Genomic DNA, 24,970 nt, shown 5'->3' with positions numbered 1-24,970 from the left:
TCCAGCACTCTGCAAAGGACATACTCTTTGGGAGGGGTGGGGTTACAGATAAGGCACATCTGACATACATTTATTGGTTACAGAGTTTGAATATTTGTCAGCAGGCAGGCTCAGCTGTATTCAGGCATGCGAGGCAGGACAGACCCTGACATGTTGAGGAAATTTCAAGTAGGGAATTTCCCCATATTAAGTCCAGCTTGGACCATGGAGACAAAATTCCCCTTTCACTGTGACTAAAGCCCAAACTGAAGACTTTGAAAAGACTAGATTCTTTGCCAGAAAGAAATTACAAATATACTGGAAGAGGTATTCAGACCTACTAAATCACAGCCCATAATGATCCATGCAAACCTATACATAAATTTGGAACACGTCTCCAAACAAGAAGGTGAGGGGGCCAGGGATTTTGTTCAGTGGTTCCACCGCCTGGCCTGCAAGCGCAAGGACCAGAGTTTGATCCCTGGTACCAAAAAGAAGAAGAAGGTAAGGAGGCCAGTGTGCTGGCACATCCCTATGTTTCAGCACTCTGGGAGGAAGGGTAATTCCAAGTTCAAGCCCAGCCTGGGCAATTGTAGTGCCTTATACCCTGTTTCAAAATAAAAAATTAAAATGGGGAGGGGAAGAGGGGATGAAGGGAGGGCACGGACAAGGGGGAAAATAAATAAGAACCAAGACCTGTCATGTAAAGGTACATGATCCCAACAATGAATGTAACTGTACTGTATACCTTAAATGTACCAATAAACTCAATAAAAGGGAAAAAAATTAAAAATTAGAAGAGCTGGGAATGTACCCCTAGGTTCAATCCCCTGTACTGAATGAAAAAAGCGAGGAAAAGGCAACAAGGAGGAACTGACATCCAAAGCTAAAAGGCTAGTGAGGCAAAGACAGAACACTGTACAGAGCCCTGCACGAGTGGGCCATGCTGCATTTTACTGGGAGGCTCATGTAGGGAGAAATCTGCTGCCAAGTACATTCAAGTGGCTGGCAAAGTTTACAAATTTCCTTGTTGCCTTATGACTGAAGGCCCCAGTTTTTTACTGGCTCCTAGATGGCAATTACCCTCCCTGAGGCCCTGAGGAGCCACACATAGTTCAGTGCCCGGTGGGCTTCCTCAATTGGGCACATAGTTCATCAAGCCCGCAACAAGAATCTTATTCTGTAGTCTACAACAAGGAGTCCTACAAAATGAATAATGCAATTATAGGAGTGACACCCAAACACTTTGCCACATAATGTAACTGAATACAGTGACATCCTTCACCTTTGCTATAGAATGTAACCTACCTGAGCAGCAGGCCATTACCTTTATCACATTCTATTAGTCAGGGAAGCCAAACTGTAGGCTGTACCCAAACTGAAGACAGGGGATTACAAAAGAGATGGGGAGGTTTGGATGCCTGCTAAGTCCTCATAAAGCTAAGTACAGAATTACCATCTGACATGGCAATGTCCAGATAAATACTTGTACACAAATGTTCGTAGCAGCACTAATCATAGAAGCCAAAAATGGAAATAATACAAATGCCCAGCAACTAATGAATTTATTAAAGCAGTAAATTCATATAATAGAATATTACTCAGCCATAAAAGGAATGAAATATCAATACATACTATAACAGGCATCCTATACTCTGCTTAGTTTATTGTTAAACCTATCTAAAGTCCATCTTTTGTATTTGGAGCTGCATAATTTCTATTTTTATAGACTTAAATTTTCTTGTGAAATTCTTTATTATTTATCTGTTCTTTCCATATTTTCCTCAAATTTAACATAGTAATCATGGTTTTTTGCAATCCATCTATGAGTTTCACAGCCTACTCCATCTATAGCTGCTTCTGTTGTCTGTTGTTTTTCTTCTTGATTTTTGGTTTTTCTTGTTGTATCTAATAAACATGTCTAGTAAATATGTACTAAACAGATAATATGTATAAAGTGAGTGTATAAAATTTATCTCTTAGAATATCATTGATTCAACAAATATTTAGTGAACACTGACTGCAAGCTAAGCACTGTGCGCAAGTGATACAAGAATAAACAGAGTACAATCCCTACCATCCAGGAGCTTACAATCGAATGGGAGGAAATATTTAACGTCATTAAAATGACCAGTCCAATCCTCCAGGCTCTGAGCTCCCTAAAATACCTCTTACCTCTATTACCTCTTCCCACTAATTTGTACCTCCCTGGATCACTCCACTCCCATCAGATGCTTCTACATCATTTATTCAGTATAAGGTACACTTCAGCCCCAACACCTCTGCTTTGTGATTCACACTGCCCAGCTGCTTTGCTTTTCCCCCTTGTAGCCACATGACCTACCCTGTACCTTCTTAGTTTGCTAAATCTATTTAAAAGTGAACACAGCCCCAACCTCCAGCATTTCCCTTGGCAATTCTCTATTTTTTCTATGTTTTACCATAGCGACTGTTACATGTTTTATCATCTGTTTATTGGTCATTTCCTCCCTCTATAGTGTAGTCTCTTACTCACTACTATCTCAGTCACTATCTGCAGCACCGCAAGTACTGTCAGACAAATATTGTATACTTGGTAAATATTTATTGAACAGATGAATGAATGATTTAAAATCAATAGGTTAAATTCAGGGTACTAAAGGGAAACAGAGCAGAGGGCAATCTACCCTGCACAGTTAAGGAATGCTTGTGTGATGAGTTTCTGTTTAATCTAAGACCTGAACCATGAGAAGAAAACACCCAGGAATCAACACAGAAGAAGAATCAACATACATATGACAGAGTTAACTACAGAATTTTCAAGAACTGGAAAGGTGTCAAGTATACATATAATACATATAACGCAAAAGGGAGACCCACACATTATCAGTTCAGAGGTGAAAGCAAAGGCCAGCTATTTAAGAATTAAATAACTGGCCATTCAAAAGTTACTAAAGACAAGCATGCAATCAGTTCTGAATTTCTGAAAGATCACTCAAGCTGAAGTGTCAAGAATTAATTGGATGGGAGCCAGAAAGGCCACAAAGACATCAACTAAAGTATGATCAAGTAATCCAGACTAGGTGATGGTACCCGGAATTTGGAGTTAATTTGGGGGAAAAAACACTACATGGATCTCAAAGCTATTAAAGTGAGTTTTCTATTGTATTAATCAAGAATAACTTCTAGCTTGAGAAACAGTAGAAAATGCCACCATTTTCTCAGGTAGAAAATAAAGAGAAGGGTGGGGGATTTTGCTCAGTGGTTCTGTCGCCCACCTCAGAAGCACAAAGTCCCAAGTTTGATCACCAGTACCAAAAAAAAAAAGAGACAAAAGAAAAGAAAGAGAAGAAGTTTAAAGTGAAGGTTAGGATATTTTTTTTCTTAATGGATCAAACAGGAACTATTTTAGGCTTTGTGAGACACAGGATTTTTATCACACTCAGCCTAGCCACTATGTAGAAACATCTAGAGATAAGATGTGTCCATCAAACTAAAACCTGGATTAGAGACAAAGATGACGAGTTCAGATTTTGACCTTACTTTTAGGTGCCTTGAGAACATTGAGTTGCTTAAAAAGAAACTAGATATGCAGTTTTGAAGTTCAGAAGAGATATCTGGAAGAGAGGGAAGCAGATAAATATATATACATATAAATATATTATATATATATGAGTATATACACACACACACACACACACACACACACACACACACACACACATACATATGTTTGAAATTGAAAGAAAAGATGGAAACTGATGCCGTGAAATAAGTTTGCCCAGGGAAAGACTGTACAATAAGAACAGAAAGTGTCCTCCTCAGAATCCAAGATAAGATGCATAATCAGCAAGAAAACTATGACAGAGCATTCAGGCAAGGCCTAAATAAATAAATAGAACTGAGCAATACACTAGACATAGTATGTTAACAAGAAGGAAGTGACTAGGAAGCTCCAACACTTTTAAGAGATTGAAATAAGATCAGGATTTAAAATTATATATTGGATTTAGCAATAGGGAGATTTTGCTGGTAGCTTTGGCAAGACAAAGTAAAAGGTATGGAGAGGAAAGTAAGGAACAAGCCCTCTCAGATGTTTAACTATGAAAGGGAAGTAAGAAAGAAGGTGGCAGCTGTGAAGTGAAGAGGGTCATCGTTGAGTTTTATCGGAGAAGTGTGCTGTTGTCTTTCCCATTAATCATGTGTATCTTACAAATCCTGACATCCTTCCCACTTAGGCAAGTAATCAGCACAACTGTTGACTGAGCATTTTTAATAGTGATAGACTTAGAAAGGAAGCAAAATATGAAAATTTTAAGGTAGAGGAAAAAAAGAAAAGATAGGAAAAACAGCAGATTTGATGTCTACAATGGATACATCTGGAGCATAAAGGGGGAACTGGCTTTACAGAGCATATAGAATGCTTCCTCTTCCTTGAGACAAGAGAAAAGAAAAAAATGGATGAAACAGACTGAGGCAAATATAACTGTCCCTCAGCAGCCACAGAGGATTGGTTCTAGACCCCTCAGAAACATCAAAACCCAAGGATGCTCAAGTCTCTTATATAAAACAGTAGCATTTATACAGTTTCCTTCACATACTTTAAATCATGTCATGGTTAATTATAAATCCCAAACAAACTAAATACTATGTAAGTAGTTGTTATATGTATTGTTTAGGGAATAAAAGAAAATGTCTGAACATGTTCAAAACAGATGCACTTTTTTTGCCCCAAATATTTTCTGTCCACAGTTGGTTGGATAAGTGGACGCAGAGTCTGGAGCTATGGAGTTCTGAGTGTACATGTAAATAAGGACATGCAGCTGAGGATACTCATTAAACAGGGGCTGAGCTTTCTAGCTCTCCTGTAATGCATGAAATGAGAGCCTGCACAATCAAAATCTATCCAGCACAAAATACCAAAAGGAATAAAAAGAAACACAAAGAGAAAGAGTTCTTGCAGGCTAACTAAAATCACAAAGTTGAAAGCCTACACAGGGACCATCTCATCAGAAAAAAATGAATAATTTTTCCTAGGGGTCATGGCAGATCACACACTCTAATTTCTGTATTTCCTCCTCAGAAGCTTCCAGCTGCAAAGCTACTTACTCAAGTGTTTAGGATCCAGTCACCTATAGCTATACCACTTCTGACAGAAATAGGATTACAATTCACATTTTTTATATATGGAGAAAGGCCCAAGAAAACACAGAACATCAAAATGTATAAAACATTTAAATTAAATCCAGAGATCTGACTCCACCCCCACTTCTTGCAGTGTTATGGATTGAGCCCAGCACCCCACAAATGCTAGGCAAGTGTGCTACTGCTGAGCTGCAACCGCAACCACTACAGCACATCTTCAAGTGCCATATTCTTCCTATGAAAAGTCTGAGTCAATCTTGATTCATTAAATGTAAAGCTTTAGTGGTTTTTACCCTCTTTTCAGTTTATGCCACTGAAAATAATCCAAGTGTAAACAATTTTCATTCTTGCCTCATGTGTATTCCAAAAAGCCATAATTAAATTACATTTTCTCTACACTTGTCACAAAATGTTTGATTTGAGGACACTGTACTATGAGTATTAGGGTAAAATAGTTCTCACCTTTACTACTCCATCAAAGCCAGGGATTGTGTTAACCTTTGCTTTCTTGGCCAATAATTTGCTTTCAATCTTGTCACCCATGGCCTGAATAGCATGTGTGTCAGGTCCAATGAAAGTGACATCTTCTGCTGCCTGTGGAGAAAAACAAGTTGAAGCTTACAACAAAATCATTACACAGCACAATATGAAGTTATGATTTTATAAAAAGAAAACCTATATATTTACATATAATTACATATTTATAACTTCATATGAATAGTCGTTATATTTTATAGCAAAAATCACTTAGAAGAACCTGAGCCAACTCACTAAAACAGTGTATATAAGGACATATTACATACAGTATATGTACACATAGAAATATGAAAAATTACTGAAAATACTAAAGAACTCCTGCTTGCTTGTGACAATACTTTTCAGGAGAGCAATTTCTATGATGTTATATTTATTTACAATATCCTGACACCCAATCAAAACATTAAGCACATCCTTAAATTGCCTTATAAATCTTTGTGCTCTTGATACTTTGCATCACAATGCATAGTACAGCATAAACATCCACATTTACTGAATGCCAACTCTGTGCCAGGCTTTGAGCTGTCGAGGTGGATGAAAACGCCCAGCTATCAACAAATTCAAGGGAACATGAACAGATCCCCGATAACTTGGATAATTCAACAAAAAGGAGAATGTTCACATCCTGTACATGTCATTCTAACAAAAGAGTCAAGGATAGAGTGGGAATTTAACCAGGTAGAGTATGGTTTCAATTAAAAAAAAAACTATTCTATACAAGCCACCTTTAGTTCCCTGACAACAGGTCCACTTCAAGTGCTAATGAGGGAAATTATGACTAGGTACAACAAAATACACTACAGTTAGCTCTACCCATGGTCTGGAAAAGGAAGGAAGGGGTTTGCTGGAAAGATGAGTCACTAGATAAAGACCTGAAGCTAAATACAAAAAGGAAAAAAACACATATATGCTGACCATTATCAGAGTAAGGTGCCCAACTACTGATTCTCCTAAAACCTTCAGTCAGGGTTGGCATAAACAATAAATTGCACATCTCTACATTACCTATTCTACTAGCTGGCACTGCTGTATGTAAAATACCTTAGCATGAGAAAGAAACTTAGCACTCCAGCAATGTGTTGCTTGGACTGCCCTCCCAGAATTAAAGTCACCCAATGCAGGAAGTAGTAGAACAGGAATTAACAAAAGGCATATGCAAAAAGATCAATACCTGGGAGATTAAATGACTTTAATTTTGCACTTGCTGTGTTGAGATACCTGTGAAATTGTTGGGCACCCATGTTTAGAAGGCAGATATAGAGGTTGTAAAACAAGTCCAGGCTGAGATATGAATTGTTAAAGGCATAAAATACAGCAGGGAATTAAAATTTGTGAGAAGAAATCATTCACAGAAAATGTGTAAAAAAGCTAGTGTCTTTGAACTCCAGATGTACACTTACTTTCTTGCCCAAAAGCAAGACAGAGGAAAGAAAAATTTTAGATTTTGAGTCTATTTCATTGAGTCACCATGAAGATAACAGTTGCCTTGCAAGGATTAAAGGATTAAATAGTGTAAAGTAGGAAAACTATCTTTCCTTCTACCCTTCTAAATTTATGGCTCAATGTAATAACTTCAATGAATGTAAACATTATATACTATAACATGAGATAAATTTAATAATACCAACAAGAATGAAAATCAGGATAGAGGAATTAGAGGACAGGGGAGGGAAGCGGAAGGAAAGAGAATGGTATTTTTTTAAAAAATGAAACAAGGTGTAGTTTGTATATGTACTCAACTCCCAAGATGACTCTAAACTGCATGTACTATAAACATGTACACCTAAAATATTTAAAAGTTAAAACAAAATCTATAGCTCATACATCTGTTGATGGCGCACACTTATAATCCCAGTACTCTGGGAAGATTGCAAAATCCCAGCCTATGCAATTTAGTGACTTAGCAAGACCTTATCTCAAAATAAAAAGAAGGGCTGGACATATAGCTCACTGTGGAGGGCCTGAGTTCACAGGGTAGGGCTAGGAGTATTAACAAGACAAAAGCACACAGATTTATTTACTATAAGCTTTACATGACACACAAATCTTCATAAGGAAATGAAGACCCAAAGAAACAGTTAATCTTGAAGGTTTTTATACAGGTGTGGTGAAGAGTGGTCAGTCATGGAAAAATGACAGGGCAAAGAGTACAAATATAGCTGACAAAAGCCATAAAAAGCCTGTTTGCTTGGGTTGCTCTCTGTGTCCCTTTGTCTTTGGAGACAAAGATGCCCCTTTCTTCCAGGTACACAGAAGACACCTCTCACATGAGCATCTTATAACCTGTTTCACAGAAGAATCAGAAGATCCTTCCTAGGTTTTATGGCCTGCTTCATGAGAGAACGGTGGCTGGAAAGTCAGAGAGACCTTCCTGCTACCTCTGTTTTTTCAAATTACTTCATCTTCTAATATTCAATATGCCAAGTTGCCATTTTTTGGGGTAACATGTTCTGAATTCCACCAATAACAATGTAAAGCACCGAGCTTAGTACCACAACCATGATTTTGTCCATTATCCAAAAGTCTGGATAAAAAAGAGAACAGTAACGCATCTAGGTGCAGAGAACTCCAATATATATATTATAACAACTTAAATATATCTTACAATCATCGGTCACAAATTACACAATTCCAGATGCGAAACCTCTTCAACCATAACAGATGTTTAGAAAGGATCACGCTATCAAATGTTTGTATCTAGTTTTAACAGAATCTCATTTTTATGAAAAAATCTCATGCAAAACCTCAAAAACAAAACCCATGCAAAGTAGAGCTATACTATGTGAGAAGAAAACAGCAAAAAACTTCCCTATAATCTGTCTCTGGCTGGATAAACCATTCCAGACCAGGAAAAAAAATCATACTCATTTCTCTTTATCCCAAACCCACAAATCACAAAATACCATGCAAAGGCTAGGGGAAATAATCATGCTTCAATTATCGATTGTCTTTCCATATTGTCATTTTACCTGCTAAGATGGAAGAATTTTATTATAAACCCTTTTTAAAAGCCACTATGCCAGGTGGATGTAATCAAGCAATCAGAATATCCACACAAAGAGAGGAAGAAATAATATAAATGAGAACATCCAAAATACATTATGATTATAGAGTAAAAGTTCTGATTAAATAGGAGCCCAACAGCCTGGGCCACTGATTAACCAGACTTTCCTCATGCATTCTAATTTGAGGAAAATTACTCACCCCAAAATACAAAATTGTCCAGAAAAATGCTCACATCAAGTATTTAGTGACTATTCTTTGTCCCATTCAACACAAAAGAAAAACAGCCAGTGGCATGCTGGATAACTACTCAAACAAATATCACAGTGAACTAATTTTTTATCAATATGTTTGGAAGTACTCCCTAAGTTGGCTTTTATATGTAATTAAAGCAAAGTAAGAAAGCAGCATCCTACACTCTGACTCTCACAATTCTGTAAACAAAAAGAAAAAAGAAAGTAAGAAAGGATGAGACAATATAGTAGTCACAAAGTGACAGAGCATATTTCAAAAGTTCTGAGTTCTTGACCAGAGTCAGGGGTGTGATATAGAACTTGAGGCCAGATCCACTAGTAACCTTCTGATATTCTTTTGTTAACTACTTTCGTTATGCGTTGTGCCAGTAAGATTTATTTCTAAAAATATGCTTTTTAAGGTTGTTTTAAATTTACCATGAATGGAATAAATGAATACAGATAAATGTCTTATGATCAGGGAAAAAGTGAAGGCTTTTTTTTCATCGTTACTGGAAAATAATTGTGATTTCCAGGAACAATTATGCAAAAACAAATCACTGCTCCATGATCCATCTATTTCCTAAATTTGGTGATTGTTTATGGAAAATTTTTGACAGACAAATGGGAAAAATATCAGAGGTTTGAACAATTACGTTAAGGAAATAATGAAATTTACTTTATCACAGACTTCATGTTGGGAATGAAGGAATGAAATTATTATCTGTGAAAATTAAAATGAATGATACATATTCATTCTTAGAAATACTACAAATTAGTAAATTGCTCTACTACAAATTCAGATATTTTTAAATGCAAACATATTAGGCTCACCAAAGGTCACTACTTGGATAATTATAAAACCAAGGTCAGACAACAAAGACAGCCATGCTAAATTGCCCAAGTACCAAATTTTTGGTTTTCCATGCTATTCTCTGCTAAAACAAAAGAAAAAAAAATCTTTCCAGTAGAAAATGCCAATTCCATCACTGATGCAGGAAGTAACACATAAGATAAACTGAATCAGCAAGAAATGTTTAAAAACCTTAATACAGCTTAAGTCTGGTCTGGGAGTATGGCTCAATGGTGGAGTGCTTGCCTAAAGGCCCTTTGTTCAATCCTTAGCACTAAAAATAAAATGTGGAGGAAAGAGGGAAACAATTGCAAATAGACGGAGATACCTACCAAATATAATAATGTTAACATGAGCATCAAAACGAATAATGGAGAGATTAGGGAATCAAGATATATCCTGTACAGGTAAAAATTCCCTATGATGAATGTGATCATTATGTATACCTAAAATGTACCCATAAAATTAATTTTTAGAAAAAGACCTCAAGTATTGCTATTATCTCTGTTCTAGTATTTGAATTTTTGAGCATGTCATTGATTTTTCTAAGTCCATGAGTCTTTTAAAAAACACAAAGGAAAACTAATTTCACACATAAAATTAAAGTATCAAAGTTTCAAAGTATTGAAATATCAAAATAAAAGTGCAAAATTATAATAAGAAAAACTAAAAGCAGAATAACATTCCAACAGACAAAAAGCATTAGAAAAGACAAACCAACACAAAGGAACAAAACTACTTTCTACTACTTCAAAGCAAGCCAAAAGACATTTTTAATTCTATGAAACAGAGCTGGGCATGGGATTACACACTTCTATGCCAACATTCTGGGAGGCTGAGGCAAGTGGATCACAAATTTAAGCCCAGCCTCAGTGACTTAGTGAGACTTTGTCTCATAATAAAGAAAAGGGCTGGGGACATTGCTCAACATGAAGGCGCTAGGTTCAAACCCAGTACCACAAGGAAAACAAGAAATAGTGTTAAGTCCAGAATTAGAAAAGCTCAAAATCAAGGTACAGAATTCAGGATACAATTAGAAGTAAAAGACAAAAGTATTTCAGAAGTGAAGATTAAACTAGAAGGAAAATTAAAGCAAGTGGAGAAAATATGCTTAGCAAAAAAGTAAAAGGAAAATATCTTTCATTTAATTTTACAAATGAATTAAAAAGATGCAAGAGAAAATGACAAATACTGAGAAGAAACAAAAAACATCCAATATGTGGATAATAGGAGTCTTGAAGAACACCAAAGCAAAAAAATTCAAAAAACTGCAACAAGAAATCTTTCTTGAAATTAAAAAAAAAGAAAGTTCATATCAAAAGAGCACACTACATCATACCTGGGAAATTCAACTGAAAATAACCAACAACAAAATACAATCTAGTAAGTATTAACAAAATGAAAAAGTTATTTAACTTATACAGAGCAGATATTTAAATTATCATCAGGCTGACAGCACAAGTCATGTCAAAAGAAAATGGAACACTATACTTCATTGAGTAAAATGTGTGTTTAAAGAAAATATGAACCAGCCTCAGCCACCATCGCTCCAGCACCGGGAGGTAGGTAACCTGGGCCCCGATGCACAGTGGGAAGGAGAGCCACGCCTTCTCCCGCCCCAGCTGACATCGCTCCAGCACAGGGAGGTAGCCGCGCAGGTGCCCCTGAACCCCCATAATTCTCCTTACCACACCCCACCCCTGCGCCCGCACTCTCAGACCTCCTGTGTCAGTCTTTGGAACCACTCTGCACAGGCAAGAGGTGGTTATTTTTCTGAGTTCCCAACTTTGAACATCTTTAAAGAAAGGGCGTGGGAAACCTGTAGTAGAACTGTGTGGAGTTCAACAATTCAGAAGGTTGGGGAACTCGATCTGGGCCATGCAGCCCGAGGTCAGTCAGCATCATGGGGTTTAGCCATCAGCTAACTGAGATCAGGGGTCTTGCGTCCTCACTCTGTCTGAGCCATTAAATGGTAAATATACTATATTGAAATTTCTTTCACTGCAGACATGTTCTGGACTGCTTCTTGATTTCAATTTAATTCAAATGATTTAAGGGTGATAGACTAGTGACTACCACAGGTGGTCAGTGTCCAAGTTGTACTTGATCTTAATGTGTTGCTGATTGTATCAGTTGGGGTAAAGCATTGCGGTTGATTTGATGAGCTGTAAGATGAGAGATGAGAATGTCTGTGGGTCATTAGAGACACAGAAGCTAGGGCGCAACTATATCAGGAAGATTTCGGTGATAATCCAGAGATTAAACCAAGGACAGTCTGACAAGAAAAATAAAAATGAGAAAACACTTAAGCAAGACACAAAGACACACTTCCAGTTTACCAATGGCAAACAGTAGGGCAAATGAGGATGAAAAGGCGATAGTGAACCACCAGGACACCCTGAACTCAAAGCACAGGAAGTGACAAAACAGATCAATCAGGCTCTAGAAAAATTCAAAACAGAAATAATTTCCCAGATAACCATAGAGATGATGAGCAAAATGGAAGTTGTGGTTCGAGACTCTAGAGCAGAAACTGACAAAAAAAACAGATGAGCTCAGGACCATGATAGAAGCCATGAAGGCCCAGCATAAGAAAGAAATGGAAACAATAAACGCCCAACATAGGAGAGAAATGGAATCCATAAAACAGATTCAAACAGATATCCAGGAGATCAAACACTCCATTGAAAGTATACTCAACAGAGTAAAAGAATGCGAAGATAGACTCTCAGATATAGAAGATAAGATTGCAGTCAGTGACCATGAAAAGAGAGATCTCTTAAAAACAGTAAGGGATCATGAGAAATCGATCCAACAACTCCTAGAAGATGCAAAGAAGAATAACATAAGACTGATAGGAATCCATGAAGTAGCAGGAGAAAATACAAATGACTTAAAAAAGCTGTTCACAGAATTAATGACAGAAAACTTCCCAAACAGAGGGGAAGAATTTGACATTCAGATAAGTGAGGCATATAGGACACCAACTAGTTACAATCAAAAAAAATCTACACCTAGACATATAATAATCAAGATCCCAGAAACCCAACAGAAGAACAAAATACTGCAAGCAGTAAGAGAAAAGAAACAAATCACATGCAAAGGAAAGTCCATCAGAATCACAACAGACTTTTCAACACAAACCCTTGGGGCAAGGAGAGCCTGGAGTGAGATATTTCAAGTACTAAAAGAGAACAACCTCCAACCTAGACTGATGTATCCTGCAAAACTCTCTTTCAAAATGGAGGGGGAAATAAGATACTTCCACGACAAAGAACACCTGAGAAACTACATGAATACCAAACTAGCACTACAAGCAATTCTAAACAAGATCCTAGAAAAAGACAATGAAGGCAACAACACCATGAGGCCCAACAGACCAAATCAAACAGGCAAGGCAAGAAATTAAAAGGAGAAGGTGAAAAAGTAAAAAGAGTCAACAAAAGGCCAGTAACGCGACAATAATAAGTCAGTACATATCAGTTACAATCATCAATGTCAATGGCCTCAACTCACGAATCAAGAGAAATAGACTGGCAAAATGGAATAAGAAGCAAAATCCAACAATATGTTGTATACAAGAAACACACCTAGTGCAAAAAGAAGCCCATAGACTGAAAGTGAAATGATGGAAAACAATTCTCCATGTGACAGGAGCCCAGAAAAAAACAGGAGTAGCAAACTTATTTGCAGACAAAGTAAATTTCAAACCAAAACTGATTCTAGTATTATAGATGTTAGGATGGTACTGTATCATACCTCTGTGAATGTAAAATATCTTGTACCTGCTTTATGATACATAGTAGGGACCGTGCTTTATCAGAGCTACATTTAATGATATTACTCTAGAATGTTCTCTTTCCAGATGATGATTAAGATGCTAATAAAAAAAATGGTGCCAGGTACCACAACAGGAACTTTGCTGTTTTCTGGATATTATTCTTTTCTTCGTTTTTTTGGTTTTTTTCATGGAATTTGCTGAATGTCTATAATTTTGTTGGAAACTTTAACAGTGCTGTCAACTTTGAAAAAAGTTATCCCAATTTACTGTGTTGAGCTGGCATTGTACAGAAATGGATAGCCATATTGGTCTAGAAATGTTAATTTTTATTAATTTTTAGTTTTATTTTTCCATTTGTACAGGGCTAACGCATTGTACTAAATATGTAAAGTCATATCTACATGGGTTTGATTACAGAAACTAATAAAGTATTCTCTAAATAATGAAAAAAAGAATAAGATAAGACTACAAGAGCAAGAAGCAATTTAAATATGTTAAGAGACCATTTTCATCTTCAGAATTAAGGATTATTTTAATCTTACATCATTGCCTTTTCTGTTTTGCTTTCCTTTTTAGTTTTATTTTAGGATTCCTTATTTTAAATGTTCATACAGAGATTTCTTCAACTGAAATACCAAATAGTTTCTCTGGTGTGAAAAACTATAATAGTACACACGATCCTAATGAGACAATTAATAATGTGAAATAGGAAGTAAAGGGCTAAAGGTGTAGGGAAAGTGGGAAGGGTGGGGGAAAGGTAATAAGGGAGAGGAAAAAAATATGAGAAGCTGAAAAAATGGATATAAAGTGTTTGTAAATGGGGAAGGGAGAAGGGAGTGAAGTGAGGGCAGGGACAAGGGGAAAAAATGAGAATCAAGACCTATTATGTAAAAGTACAGGATCCCAATGATGAATGTAACTGTATTGTATACCTAGATTGTAATAATAAACTCAACAAAAAGAAAAAAATAAATAAAAGAAAACATGAACCAAGAATTTTTTCAATTTTTATCTTTTATAAGATGTTTGCAGTACATAATGATTACATCCCTCATAGAATTGACAATGAACCTCTGTGGTAGAACATTTGCCTAACATGCACAAGGCCCTGGCTTCAATTTCCAGCACCAAAAAAAAATTTTTTAAACAACAAAACCTGGAACCAAGAAATTTCAAACTCAACAAAACTAATATCCAAGTACAAAGGACAGAGAAAATATGCCAACATGGAAGAGCTCATAAGTTCTTTCCAAGGAATTAATAGTGTAGAAGTCTGTAAACTATAGTCTGTGGGCCAAATATTGTCCATTCCCTATTTTTCTACAACCCAAAATATAAGAAGAGATTTTAGAACTTTTACTGCTTCAGGGGGAAAATTAAAGAATACTAAATCATGACATATAAAGATTATATGAAACTGAAACAGAACACCCATGCTCATTATTTTACTTATTTTCTATGGCTGCTCTCTCACTACAAAAATGAGATCGGGGGCTGTGGATGTAATTCAGTAATACAGCACTTGACTATTATGCATCTGGTTTTGATCCCCAGCACTCCAAACAACAAGCCAGGTATGATACCACATGCCTGTACTCCCACCACTTGAGTTTGAGCCAGCCTAGGCTGCATAGTGAGTTCAAGACAGCCTGAAGATCATGTCTCAAAAAAACAGACAAAAACCCCACAATAATAATAATAAATAAGACTAAGTGCAACAGAGAACTGAAGATATAGCTCAGGGTAAAAGCCCTGGAATCAATCCCCAGTACCACATGTATAAATATGTAAGCAAACATAGATACACTATACACTCTATTACTATAATATAGTTAATATAACACATTATATTACATAAAATATGCAAAAAACTATTCATGTACATTTCCTAGCATGGTCAACTTAAAAGGTCTGGAAAGAATACCTAGTAAGTGGGAAAGAGCATGCTCAGCACCCCAAAGGTGGTCTCCAATCATCATTAAAAGAAATTAAGACAAAAGAAAAGAAACTGAGATATCTTACAAAGATGACTGGTTAAACACCCTGAGCAGCAAATGTAAAGCCTGACAGGTATAAAAGAGTTCTAAAAGAGTGTAAGGTAGATTCAAAAAGACCTGTAAGCCACCATAGGCCACACTGCCCAAAGAGGGTCAACTTGAGTCTCATTAATAATTTCAACAGACTTAAGCCTACAAAATACGTTTAAATGTATGATTTCATGATGGCATTTTTAAAAAACTGGTTAACTTTGCAGGTAAGAAACCAATTTATTACCTCAAAATTACCAAATAAAAGTAAAGAATTAATCATTCATTATCTTTTTTTTCCTCTATCAATTGCACCACTAGGCAAGCAAACACAACTGGAAAAGACTCTATTCCAATTAATTGATGTAAAAAAATTAGATATCAAAATTTTGCACTCCAAGGAACTACTAGATGTGGGCATTAAGTACCAAGGACTGCTTAACTTTTAAAAAGAACAAAACACATATGTGCTTCCTACAGTCTTAGTCAAAGAATTCAAATCTGCTTGAAATGTAATCACTTCTCAGCCTTTTGGCTAAGAACAAGTGCAACTTTTTGAAATGCAAAGGATGGAAATCATACTGACTAACCTAAAGGTTAATAATGATTGCATCATTATGCAATCAGCTTAGTCAAGACTGAAGAGAAACTATACATGTCAAAGGTCTCTGTTCTTCAACAAATAAACTGTAAGAAAAAGAACCTAAAGACTATGAGAAATTTAAATTTAAAAAGAGAAATTTAAAATGAAAACTTTAAAACAAATGGAAAATACTTAAATCAGTGTCTGAGAATGTATATCTAGGCAATAAAGTTATTTCTAAATGCAAGGAAATGCTCACTATAAAAGCTAAAGTAATAGGGGCACAGAAAGAAAGGAAAGGTTGAGCCTGAAATGGATTAGCTAAGACAGTAAAACAATCTAGAACAGTGGTGGCAAACCTATAACACACGTGACTGTGTTTCTCTTTAAAAAAAAAAGATATTAATGTATGAGTTGTTTTTTCTAAACTAAAATTTCAATATTCAGGTTTAAATGCAGTTGGCACTTCACAATAAATAAGTGGGTTTTGGGTTGCAGTTTGGCTCTCAGTCTCTAAAAGTTCACCATCACTGGTCTAGAATGTGTGAGACCCTGAGTTTGAACCCCACCAGGGTGTGGAGGGGGCTGGGATGGGTCACTCAGGAGGATCAGATTCAAATGTCTGTTTGGATAACAATAGGAAGTTTATTCACCCTATAATACTTCATAAAAACAGGGATTCCATCTTACTAGTGTTTCCAAGAAAGCACTGTCCGGATGCCATGAGTGCTGCTGAAATTCGATCTGAGCTGGGGCTGCATTCTCTGAACAACACAAACCAAGCCCCCTGTACCAATGGCATCGAGACTGTCTTCCTTACTTTTCTCTCATTGCTGAGACAAGATACTAGACACCCAAAGTTAAAGGGGGAAAGGTCTATTTCGCTCAGAGTTTGTACAGGTTTCAGTTCATAATCAGCTGGCTCTGAGGCAGGGTGGCATCACAGAGGAGAAACAGTTCATGGTGAGCAGAAGGTAGCAAAGCAGCAAGGGAACTACAGCTCTTTATATCCCTTATATCTTATCCAGGCTACTTAGGGCAGGTAGCACTCACACCCTTAATCCTAGTGCCCTTGAGCCTAGCATTGCCCCATGAGTCAATCCCAGCATCACACAGTCCTGAGAAAGCCCCACCTATAAATGCATGAGGCTTTGGGGGTCATCTGGACACTGCCAGAACAGAGACAGATTCTATAAAGAACTGGATACTGCCCAATCAGGAGCAGAGAGATGAATGAGTGGGGCAAAATGCATCCTCCTTCCTTTTCTTCCTTTGGCTTTTACCACCTCTACTTTATTTGCACAAGGCAAACTGTGACATACTTTGTACAAAATTCCAGAAACTGTATTTTTTTTCAGAAACTGTATTTCATTAAGTTCTTGGTTATAGTGTATTACACTGTATTGTAAATATGCAGACAATCTGTGAATAGATTTCTTATTGAATGTAAACTGTTTATGTTTCCAAAAGGTCTCTTCTGACACTATCAAATAGTAACTGGTCTTCTAGTTTTTGTTGTTTTTTTTTTTTAATTAAAAACAAATGTGCAATTCAATTTAGTGTCAGGGAGGAATTTTAGGCATGTTCACACCTGGACTCCAAAGAGTAAATGCTGTAAAAAAAGGAAGGTTTCTCCTCCTGGCTTATGATATATGTGTTGAAATCTGTCGGCTCTTAAACTGAACTCAGTGCACCTTTAACAATAAACACTAAAAATAAAAGGTAAGTGTCAGGCGTTAAGTGCCAGCATGGATGCCACTTCAGTTAAAGGTTAAGCTTGCCCTCTTGAGAAAGCAGGAAAGGCCCAAGGTCACTAAAAAGGCAGCCTTTACTCAGGACAACGGTCAGGAACAAACCCCAAGTGTGAACATTCCAGGTAGAAGAGATAGATGATTCCCATAAAGATTAACCATAGCCCTACACTTTGTCATGAAAATGGCACTCCTATAGAGATTAACCACAGCTCTGTACTTTGTCACAGCCGCATCCTGTGCAAACTATATGTTCTGTTCCTTTCTTCTAACCGCCGCATTTCGCTTCTGTAATTTTGCTTGCTTCTGCCCCATCTAGAAATGTATAAAACCCTCTTGTACTCTGGGCTTGGGGTGCTCTCCAAGTCTTTCTTGGAGGGGCCATCTGGCCAGCCTAATAAAAGCCTGTTTAACACCTTTCTTGGGTGCAGCTCGTTGGGTTCCTCTGGGGTTTTGTCTCGCTGTCGCTGATCCAGTAGTTCTTCAGAACATTTGGTTAAGATCCCTTGTGGTCTTACAGTAAGGAGACCATTTAATCACACAGAAGACAGAAACATTCCTAGGGTAGTGACTGTGATCATAAGCAAATACAAGTCTAGCAGGGAAGCACGAACTCTACAACTACCTACAACATTGTCCTGGAGGTCCTAACTCGGCACAGTGTGCATGACTGGAGAAGACTGAAATATAAATCCCAACTAATTCTCCCCACCACTGACTGTTGGGGTATCCACAAAAGCAGAAAGGGAATAATCTAGCATACGATGCCCTCAGCTTCCAAACCCCAACATTCAATGAAGCCATTTTCTTGAACTGCTAGTCAGCTTACAGTAAATTAAGAACCCAATTTTATAGGCTGGGAAATAGCTCACAAACCACGGTATATGTGATTCATTAAGATAAGGACATAAAAGAATCTTTTGTGGGAGATGAACAGAAGGAGGCAAAGGATCTATTTTTAAATTCTAAACAAAAACATACACATACTAATGATGCTGATGCTAAGTGCAACTTCAAATAAAGTCTAACAACTTACCCACAAGGTATACTTAATTTATGGTACAATGTGCATTCTGTAACTTAGTTTTACCAGAGGAAGTTGTTTTGTTTTTTTCCAGTGTTGCTAGTATCTGGATTTCATTTAGTCTAATGTATATTCTGTATTAAATGTCTATTTGGCACAAAGTGCTTAAGCAATAATATTATTTCCAGATGATATCCATGTACAGTATTCAGTTAAGGGAAGAGAACAGTGGCAACTTTCTCCACTTTACTGACAGAAGTCAGGTCTTCCAGCTAAGTATATTTTAAGGAATACAGTTAAAAGTAAACCTTGTTTTTCACACACAAGTGGGGAGTGAGTATTTCAGCAATAGAATACTTTGATATTTGGCAGTAGAACAATTTCCTTTTCTACTTTTCATCTAACATTAGGTCAAAACATTATTCAATTTATTTTATTAAATATTCTGTTTTCTCTGAGAGATACTTAGGGCAAATAAGAGGTTCCTAGTACTTACTACTTTCATAAAAAAGCACTTAGGACTGAAGGTGTAGTAGCTCAGTGTTACAGCATCTGTCTATCACCCTCAAAACTCTGGGTTCAGTTAAAGGGGGCTTGCAACAAACAGTAAATCTCCTGAGTATTTTTGTACTTTGGGGGTAAACTTTTCAAACTTATGGGAGAAATGTTTTATTTGTAAAAATTCAAATTACTGTGTTCTCTATTAATTCTGGAAATGTTCTTCTATTTCCTAGAAGATTAAAATTTATTGGTGTTTGCCAATTCTTCTGTGCACATAAGAGTCCCCCTTACTTTCCTGTACTCAGCACTGGTATCTACTTCCAGAGACTCACTGACTATAAAGAAGAAAGAGACTGGCAGTCAAGCTTCAACATTCTACATTCTTTGTGTAGATCCAGACACTAAAAAGAGATGAGTTAACGTAAACCTGAGTGGGTTGTTAACCTTCTTTCTCTTTGAGAGATGTAGATGCAATAACATTTCCAGCTGAAAGACTCATTCTAAGTTCCTAATGTTTAAGAATGCAAATGAAGCATTTTGTCTTCTCTGTGCCTGGAGGTGTTATGCGAGAAAACAGAAAGAGGTTTCTAGGATTAGTTCCACAGATCTCCTTTATCATGTAAAATCCTAAACTGGTTGCACTGGCAATAATCAAAGAAAAGCAATAGAGAAGATACCCAGAGAAAACTCAGTAACTTGTTTAGCAACGACACTGAGAAAACTGAAGTTAGCAAAAAACACCAGGCTTTGGAGTGAATTTTAGCCTCCTTCATACATAGATAGATAGATAGACAGACAGACAGACAGACAGACAGATTCTAGTTTTAGTATTAATTACAGAAAATACCTTGTCAAGAATTGAGTTAAGTAACACTACGTTTCCTTAAATAAAATTATGAAATGTTACTTGGCTAACTACTTTTAAGAAGGTATGTTTATTTTTACCTTGTAACAGTGATGATGCTCAAATTAAAATAAAAATTTTGAAGTTTTTCTCTTAGTTGTATCTTTTAAGAGAATGAGGTAAGAAGCTTCACATTTAATTTTGGTATGTATTGCAAAGGACCTCATAGGCAAACTAGTCACAGGGATGATTCCTTTTATACTTCATACAAAATAGTCTTATTTTACATTTCCAAAGTGTGAATATTAAAAATGAGCTGTTTTCATATCTCCCCAATTCAATTTTGATTACTGAAATTAAATTACTTTTTCATTGCAAAACAATATTCTTCCAGTTTAATTGTGGAATATAAATTATGATAACTATGAATTTAGATAAGCAATGTTACACTATAGGCAGAAAAAAATTTGACAGCATTCCACTAGCATGAGGGGCTGCAGCTGGATGTCCTGCTGTCCCTCACAGCACATCTACACTCACAGAGCTGCTCCCAGTGAGGAATATGAACCCATGACACTCTGGACAGGAGAGAGCCCTTCTGTGTGGTCCGGACATCAGATATCTAATTTAATTTTACAACTTTTAAACTGGTCTAGGATATTCTCAGAATTGTGTGCTTTACCTTTTCCTTTGAAAATATATCTGAATCTCTTTAAAATGTACAAATCAGTATTATTCCATATACTTGGCTAAACCACTTACCAGTCCAATTATTTAAACACAGGATGACCAAAATTTGCATTTTTATTAATTTTATAACAGGAAATATAAAAATAATTTTATCAAAGTCATTCAATATAAGAATCGAGTAGCAGAAATGACACCTACCGGAGCAACACTTGGGAAAGTAAGTACATTAAAAAAACCCACTGCAGGCCTGGGAATTTAGCTCAGTTTCTATCACCTGCCTTGCAAGTGCAAGGTCCGGAGTTCAATTCCCACACACACACAAAGAAAACGAGCTGCAAAGTGATGCTCAGGTAAAACTGTTAAGTGGTTACCCTTCTATTTTCTGGACTACATCGGGTTTCTGATTCTACCGCAGGATGAAAATATGAGTCATATCGTTTGAATAAAGCATGCTCTACCTACAGTAGAAATATTCTATTTTGGTAGCATATTTAATTGCTATGTGATAGTATAGGCCTGCATTATAAAGTTTATTTGAATTCTAAAATAGGAGAGATCATGCTTCATAACTAATTGCCTTAAGCAACTGTTTGCTAATTCCACACTCAGCAGGACTCTAAATCCACTTCTGGATACCTTCATTCTTTACTCTGGTTAATAACTGTGATACAATGAAGTTAAAGCGACATAAAGATGTAGTTTCAGGTTGAGATTTATCTCTAGATAGGATACTTTTTTCTTCAATTAGAGGAAGAAAAAAAGAATGTAATACAAAATTTATTTATTTAGCACTATTTATACGGTACTGCAATAAGACTTTATCTTAAAAACCATTTTGTATACATTAACATTTTAGATTCTAGTTTATTTACAAAACTGAAAAGTCATCAATTTATTCTAGAACTACATAGTAATATCTTACTTTTGTGTAACGCTTCACATCTATAAAAGATGCCTTTTACATCATAACCTCCTATCCACCTTCTCAAAAAGAAACCAGCAAGACCTAAATGATCATGCCCCTAATATGTCAGTAAAACCTGAGTGATACAATAAAACGCTCATGGTTGGTAGATGTAAAATGGAAGAGCCACCACTGATACAAAACAGTGTTTTTATCTGCCACTGTCATTTCTCAGGCCCATCTCACCTGCTTGGAAAGGGGCACAGGCAGTCATTGCTTATGCAACAAGTCAAAAACAGGTTGACTACAGGGAAGTGAGCTGATGTTGAGGCACAGCCTAGGACACACCTGTTTCCCCAACAACCCCCTGATCAGTGTCCCTTTTCACTCCAAAGCAGGCTGGTCTGGACATAGTTTTTGCACACAAGAGTTTACAGTATAGTAGAACCAATGTTAACATGCATTCCAAGCAATAAAAATAACATGTGGTCAATACACTGAGAGGCACAAATCAGACACAGTCTACAGAGTCCAAGAGGGTAATTACAGAAGGCCTCGAAAAAGCAGCAGCATTGGTGGGGAGAGGAAGGATGACTAGGATGTTACCAGTGCTCAACCATAAAGCGCCCCCCCATTTTCTTAAACCTTGCAACAACCAGATCATAATTTTGCATTTCTTCAAGGTCTACTTAATAGCTGAAATCATCATTTGTTCATCCCACAAAATCCTCAGAATTCAATGACAGACAAGAAAGAGATGCACTTCTGCCCTCACTCAGGTAACAAAAGGACCAGTTTGACAAAGTGGGAGAAGCTATTAAAATCACAATAAAGCAGGAGTACTGCATTAGAGGAATTACAAAATACTCTGGGAAACTAAACTAACAATGGTAACTGGAATACAGCAAAGCTGCACACCAGTTGTCAGCCAACTCAAATGAAGTGCATTACAATGATACCTATTATACACCAAGTGATAGTATTCCATCAACTGTATTAATAACCAAAGACAGAACTATTTTCAAATCGCAAATCTTCTCCCCTCTGCTTCAGACTACTTATCCCTTGCATTCATAATTAAATGGTGTTATGATTTAACATACTTAGATTTGTCTTTCTCAAAAATTCCATCCAGTGACATACTAACCTTCTAGTTAAGTAAGACTTGAAAATGCAATCTTCTCCCTTTCTTAAAGTCAAGCCTTTTAAGTGATAAAGGAAATTGGCATTGTATATAATAGGCTAAACATTTTATATCAACTACCAGTAAGCATAAACATTAATATTAGCAAAATATTTGAAGATCTAAGATCAAAGTCATCAACACTTCTTACCTAGCCATTGGAAGTTTTCCCCACGTCAGGTGCCACTTGAATCTCACAAAACAATTCTTGGGCAGATTTTTTAATTACAGTCTTATATACCAGAAAGTTAGGTATTAGAGGCAATAGAGTTTAACGGTTAAAAGCAGGGACTGTAGCACCTGCCTGAATTCTAGTTCCATTATATACTTAATTTCTCTACGCCTCTGTTTAATTATCTATAAGAATTACATGAATTAACACATAGGACAGAAGTGACCCATGTTGAGCTGGTACCTAACTGTGAAGGAATTTAGGAGTTGAAATTACACAGTGGTTACCACACCAAAGGTAAAAGACTCTTTGCCCTCCTTCCTAGGTATAGACTTTTACTGCATTCCAGGAGCCTACATTCCTGCAACTGATATCCATTGCCTCCTCAGCCACAACTAAACCAGACCAATCCTAAAGAGAGTAAACCTTCCTCTCAGCCAAAATAAAACCTTGCTTGTCTGCATACTTGCTCTCTCTTCAACCATTTGGCTAAAGTAGAAATAAAAACCCTTCTCCCAAAAAGAATAAAACACTTCTCAGAAGAAAGAAGATAGCCAAGAGTAGAGCACACCTGCAATTCCAGCACCCTGGGAATGTGAAGGAGGAGGATGGCAATTTTGAGCCTAGCATGGACAACTTGGCAACCTAACAAGACCTTCTCTCAAAATAAAATGTTTTTTAAAAAGTGCTTCAGATATATCTCAGTGTAAGAGTTCAACACAACCCCCCCATAAAGAGAAGGGAGAGGAGGAAGGAGTAAGAGGGAGTAAAAGAGTAAAAGGAAAAGGGGGAGGAGGAGAGGAGGGAAAGGGAAGAAGGGGGAGAGTGGAACCAGAAAGACGGGGGCAGGTGGAGGAGGGAAGTGAGGAAGAGCAGGAAAGATAAAGCACAGTCAAAATTAAAACTATTTATCACAATTCTGCAGCCAGGTATCCTATCACAGGGAGAGAAGGCAGAGAGATGGTGTTGGAAAATAGACCAATCAAATTATCAAAAATGCTAGCATGGGAGAAGCAAGCTCTTTAGAAAACGGTGAGCCCTGAGGAATTCTGAAGTACTTGAGGAAGATGAGTCTGGCAGCAGTAACAACAGTATCAAGGTAGCTCCAAGCAGAGGGGAGACACAGGGATCACCAGACCAGGTGAGGTGAGTAGGAACAAATGTGTAAGTAACCTGACTACAGTGGGAATTCAGTTTTTTTTAAAAAGGTGTTTTGGGGCCGGGGATTTAGCTCAGCGGTTCAGTGGCCTGCCTCGCAAGCACAAGGACCCAAGTTCAATCCCCGGTACCAAATAAAAGTTTTTTGACAAGGATGCCCAGTATCGCCACTTCTCTTCAATATAGTTCTGGAAACATTAGCCACAGCAATTAGACAAGAGAAAGAAATTAAAGCAATAAAGATAGGAAAGGAAGAAGTTAAACTATCATTATTTGCTGATGATATGATACTCTACATTGAAGATCCAAAAAACTCCACCAAAAAACTTCTAGACTTAATTGACAGATTCAGTAAAGTATCTGGATACAAGGTGAATACCCAAAAATCAATAGCCTTTCTATACACAAATAACAGACAGACAGAAAGAGAAATAAGGGAAAAAATTCCTTTTACAATAGCATCCAAAAAAATGAAGTATCTAGGAATCAATCTAACAAAAGAAACAAAAGATCTCTACACTGAAAACTACAGCACTCTGAAAAAAGAAATCGAAGAGGATATAAAAAAATGGAAAGATATCCCCTGCTCCTGGGTAGGAAGAATCAACATAGTGAAAATGGCC

General features: G+C 36.8%; 1 protein-coding gene across 2 annotated transcripts in view; it reads right to left on the bottom strand.

Moving 5' to 3' along the window:
- Pcca (propionyl-CoA carboxylase subunit alpha) overlaps positions 1-24,970 on the bottom strand; it is a 372,170-nt gene that overhangs the window by 264,582 nt on the left and 82,618 nt on the right. For both annotated transcript variants that reach the window (XM_010604603.2, XM_010604604.3), the window contains exon 7: positions 5,566-5,697. In XM_010604603.2, coding sequence (XP_010602905.1) covers positions 5,566-5,697 — 132 coding nt within the window. The remainder of the gene's footprint in view (positions 1-5,565; positions 5,698-24,970) is intronic.

This window comes from Fukomys damarensis, unplaced genomic scaffold, assembly GCF_012274545.1.
Source record: "Fukomys damarensis isolate Sample0158 unplaced genomic scaffold, DMR_v1.0_HiC HiC_scaffold_6, whole genome shotgun sequence".
Lineage (NCBI taxonomy): Eukaryota > Metazoa > Chordata > Mammalia > Rodentia > Bathyergidae > Fukomys > Fukomys damarensis.
Note: the sequence above shows the minus strand (reverse complement) of the source record. Positions and strands in the feature narration are given on the sequence as shown.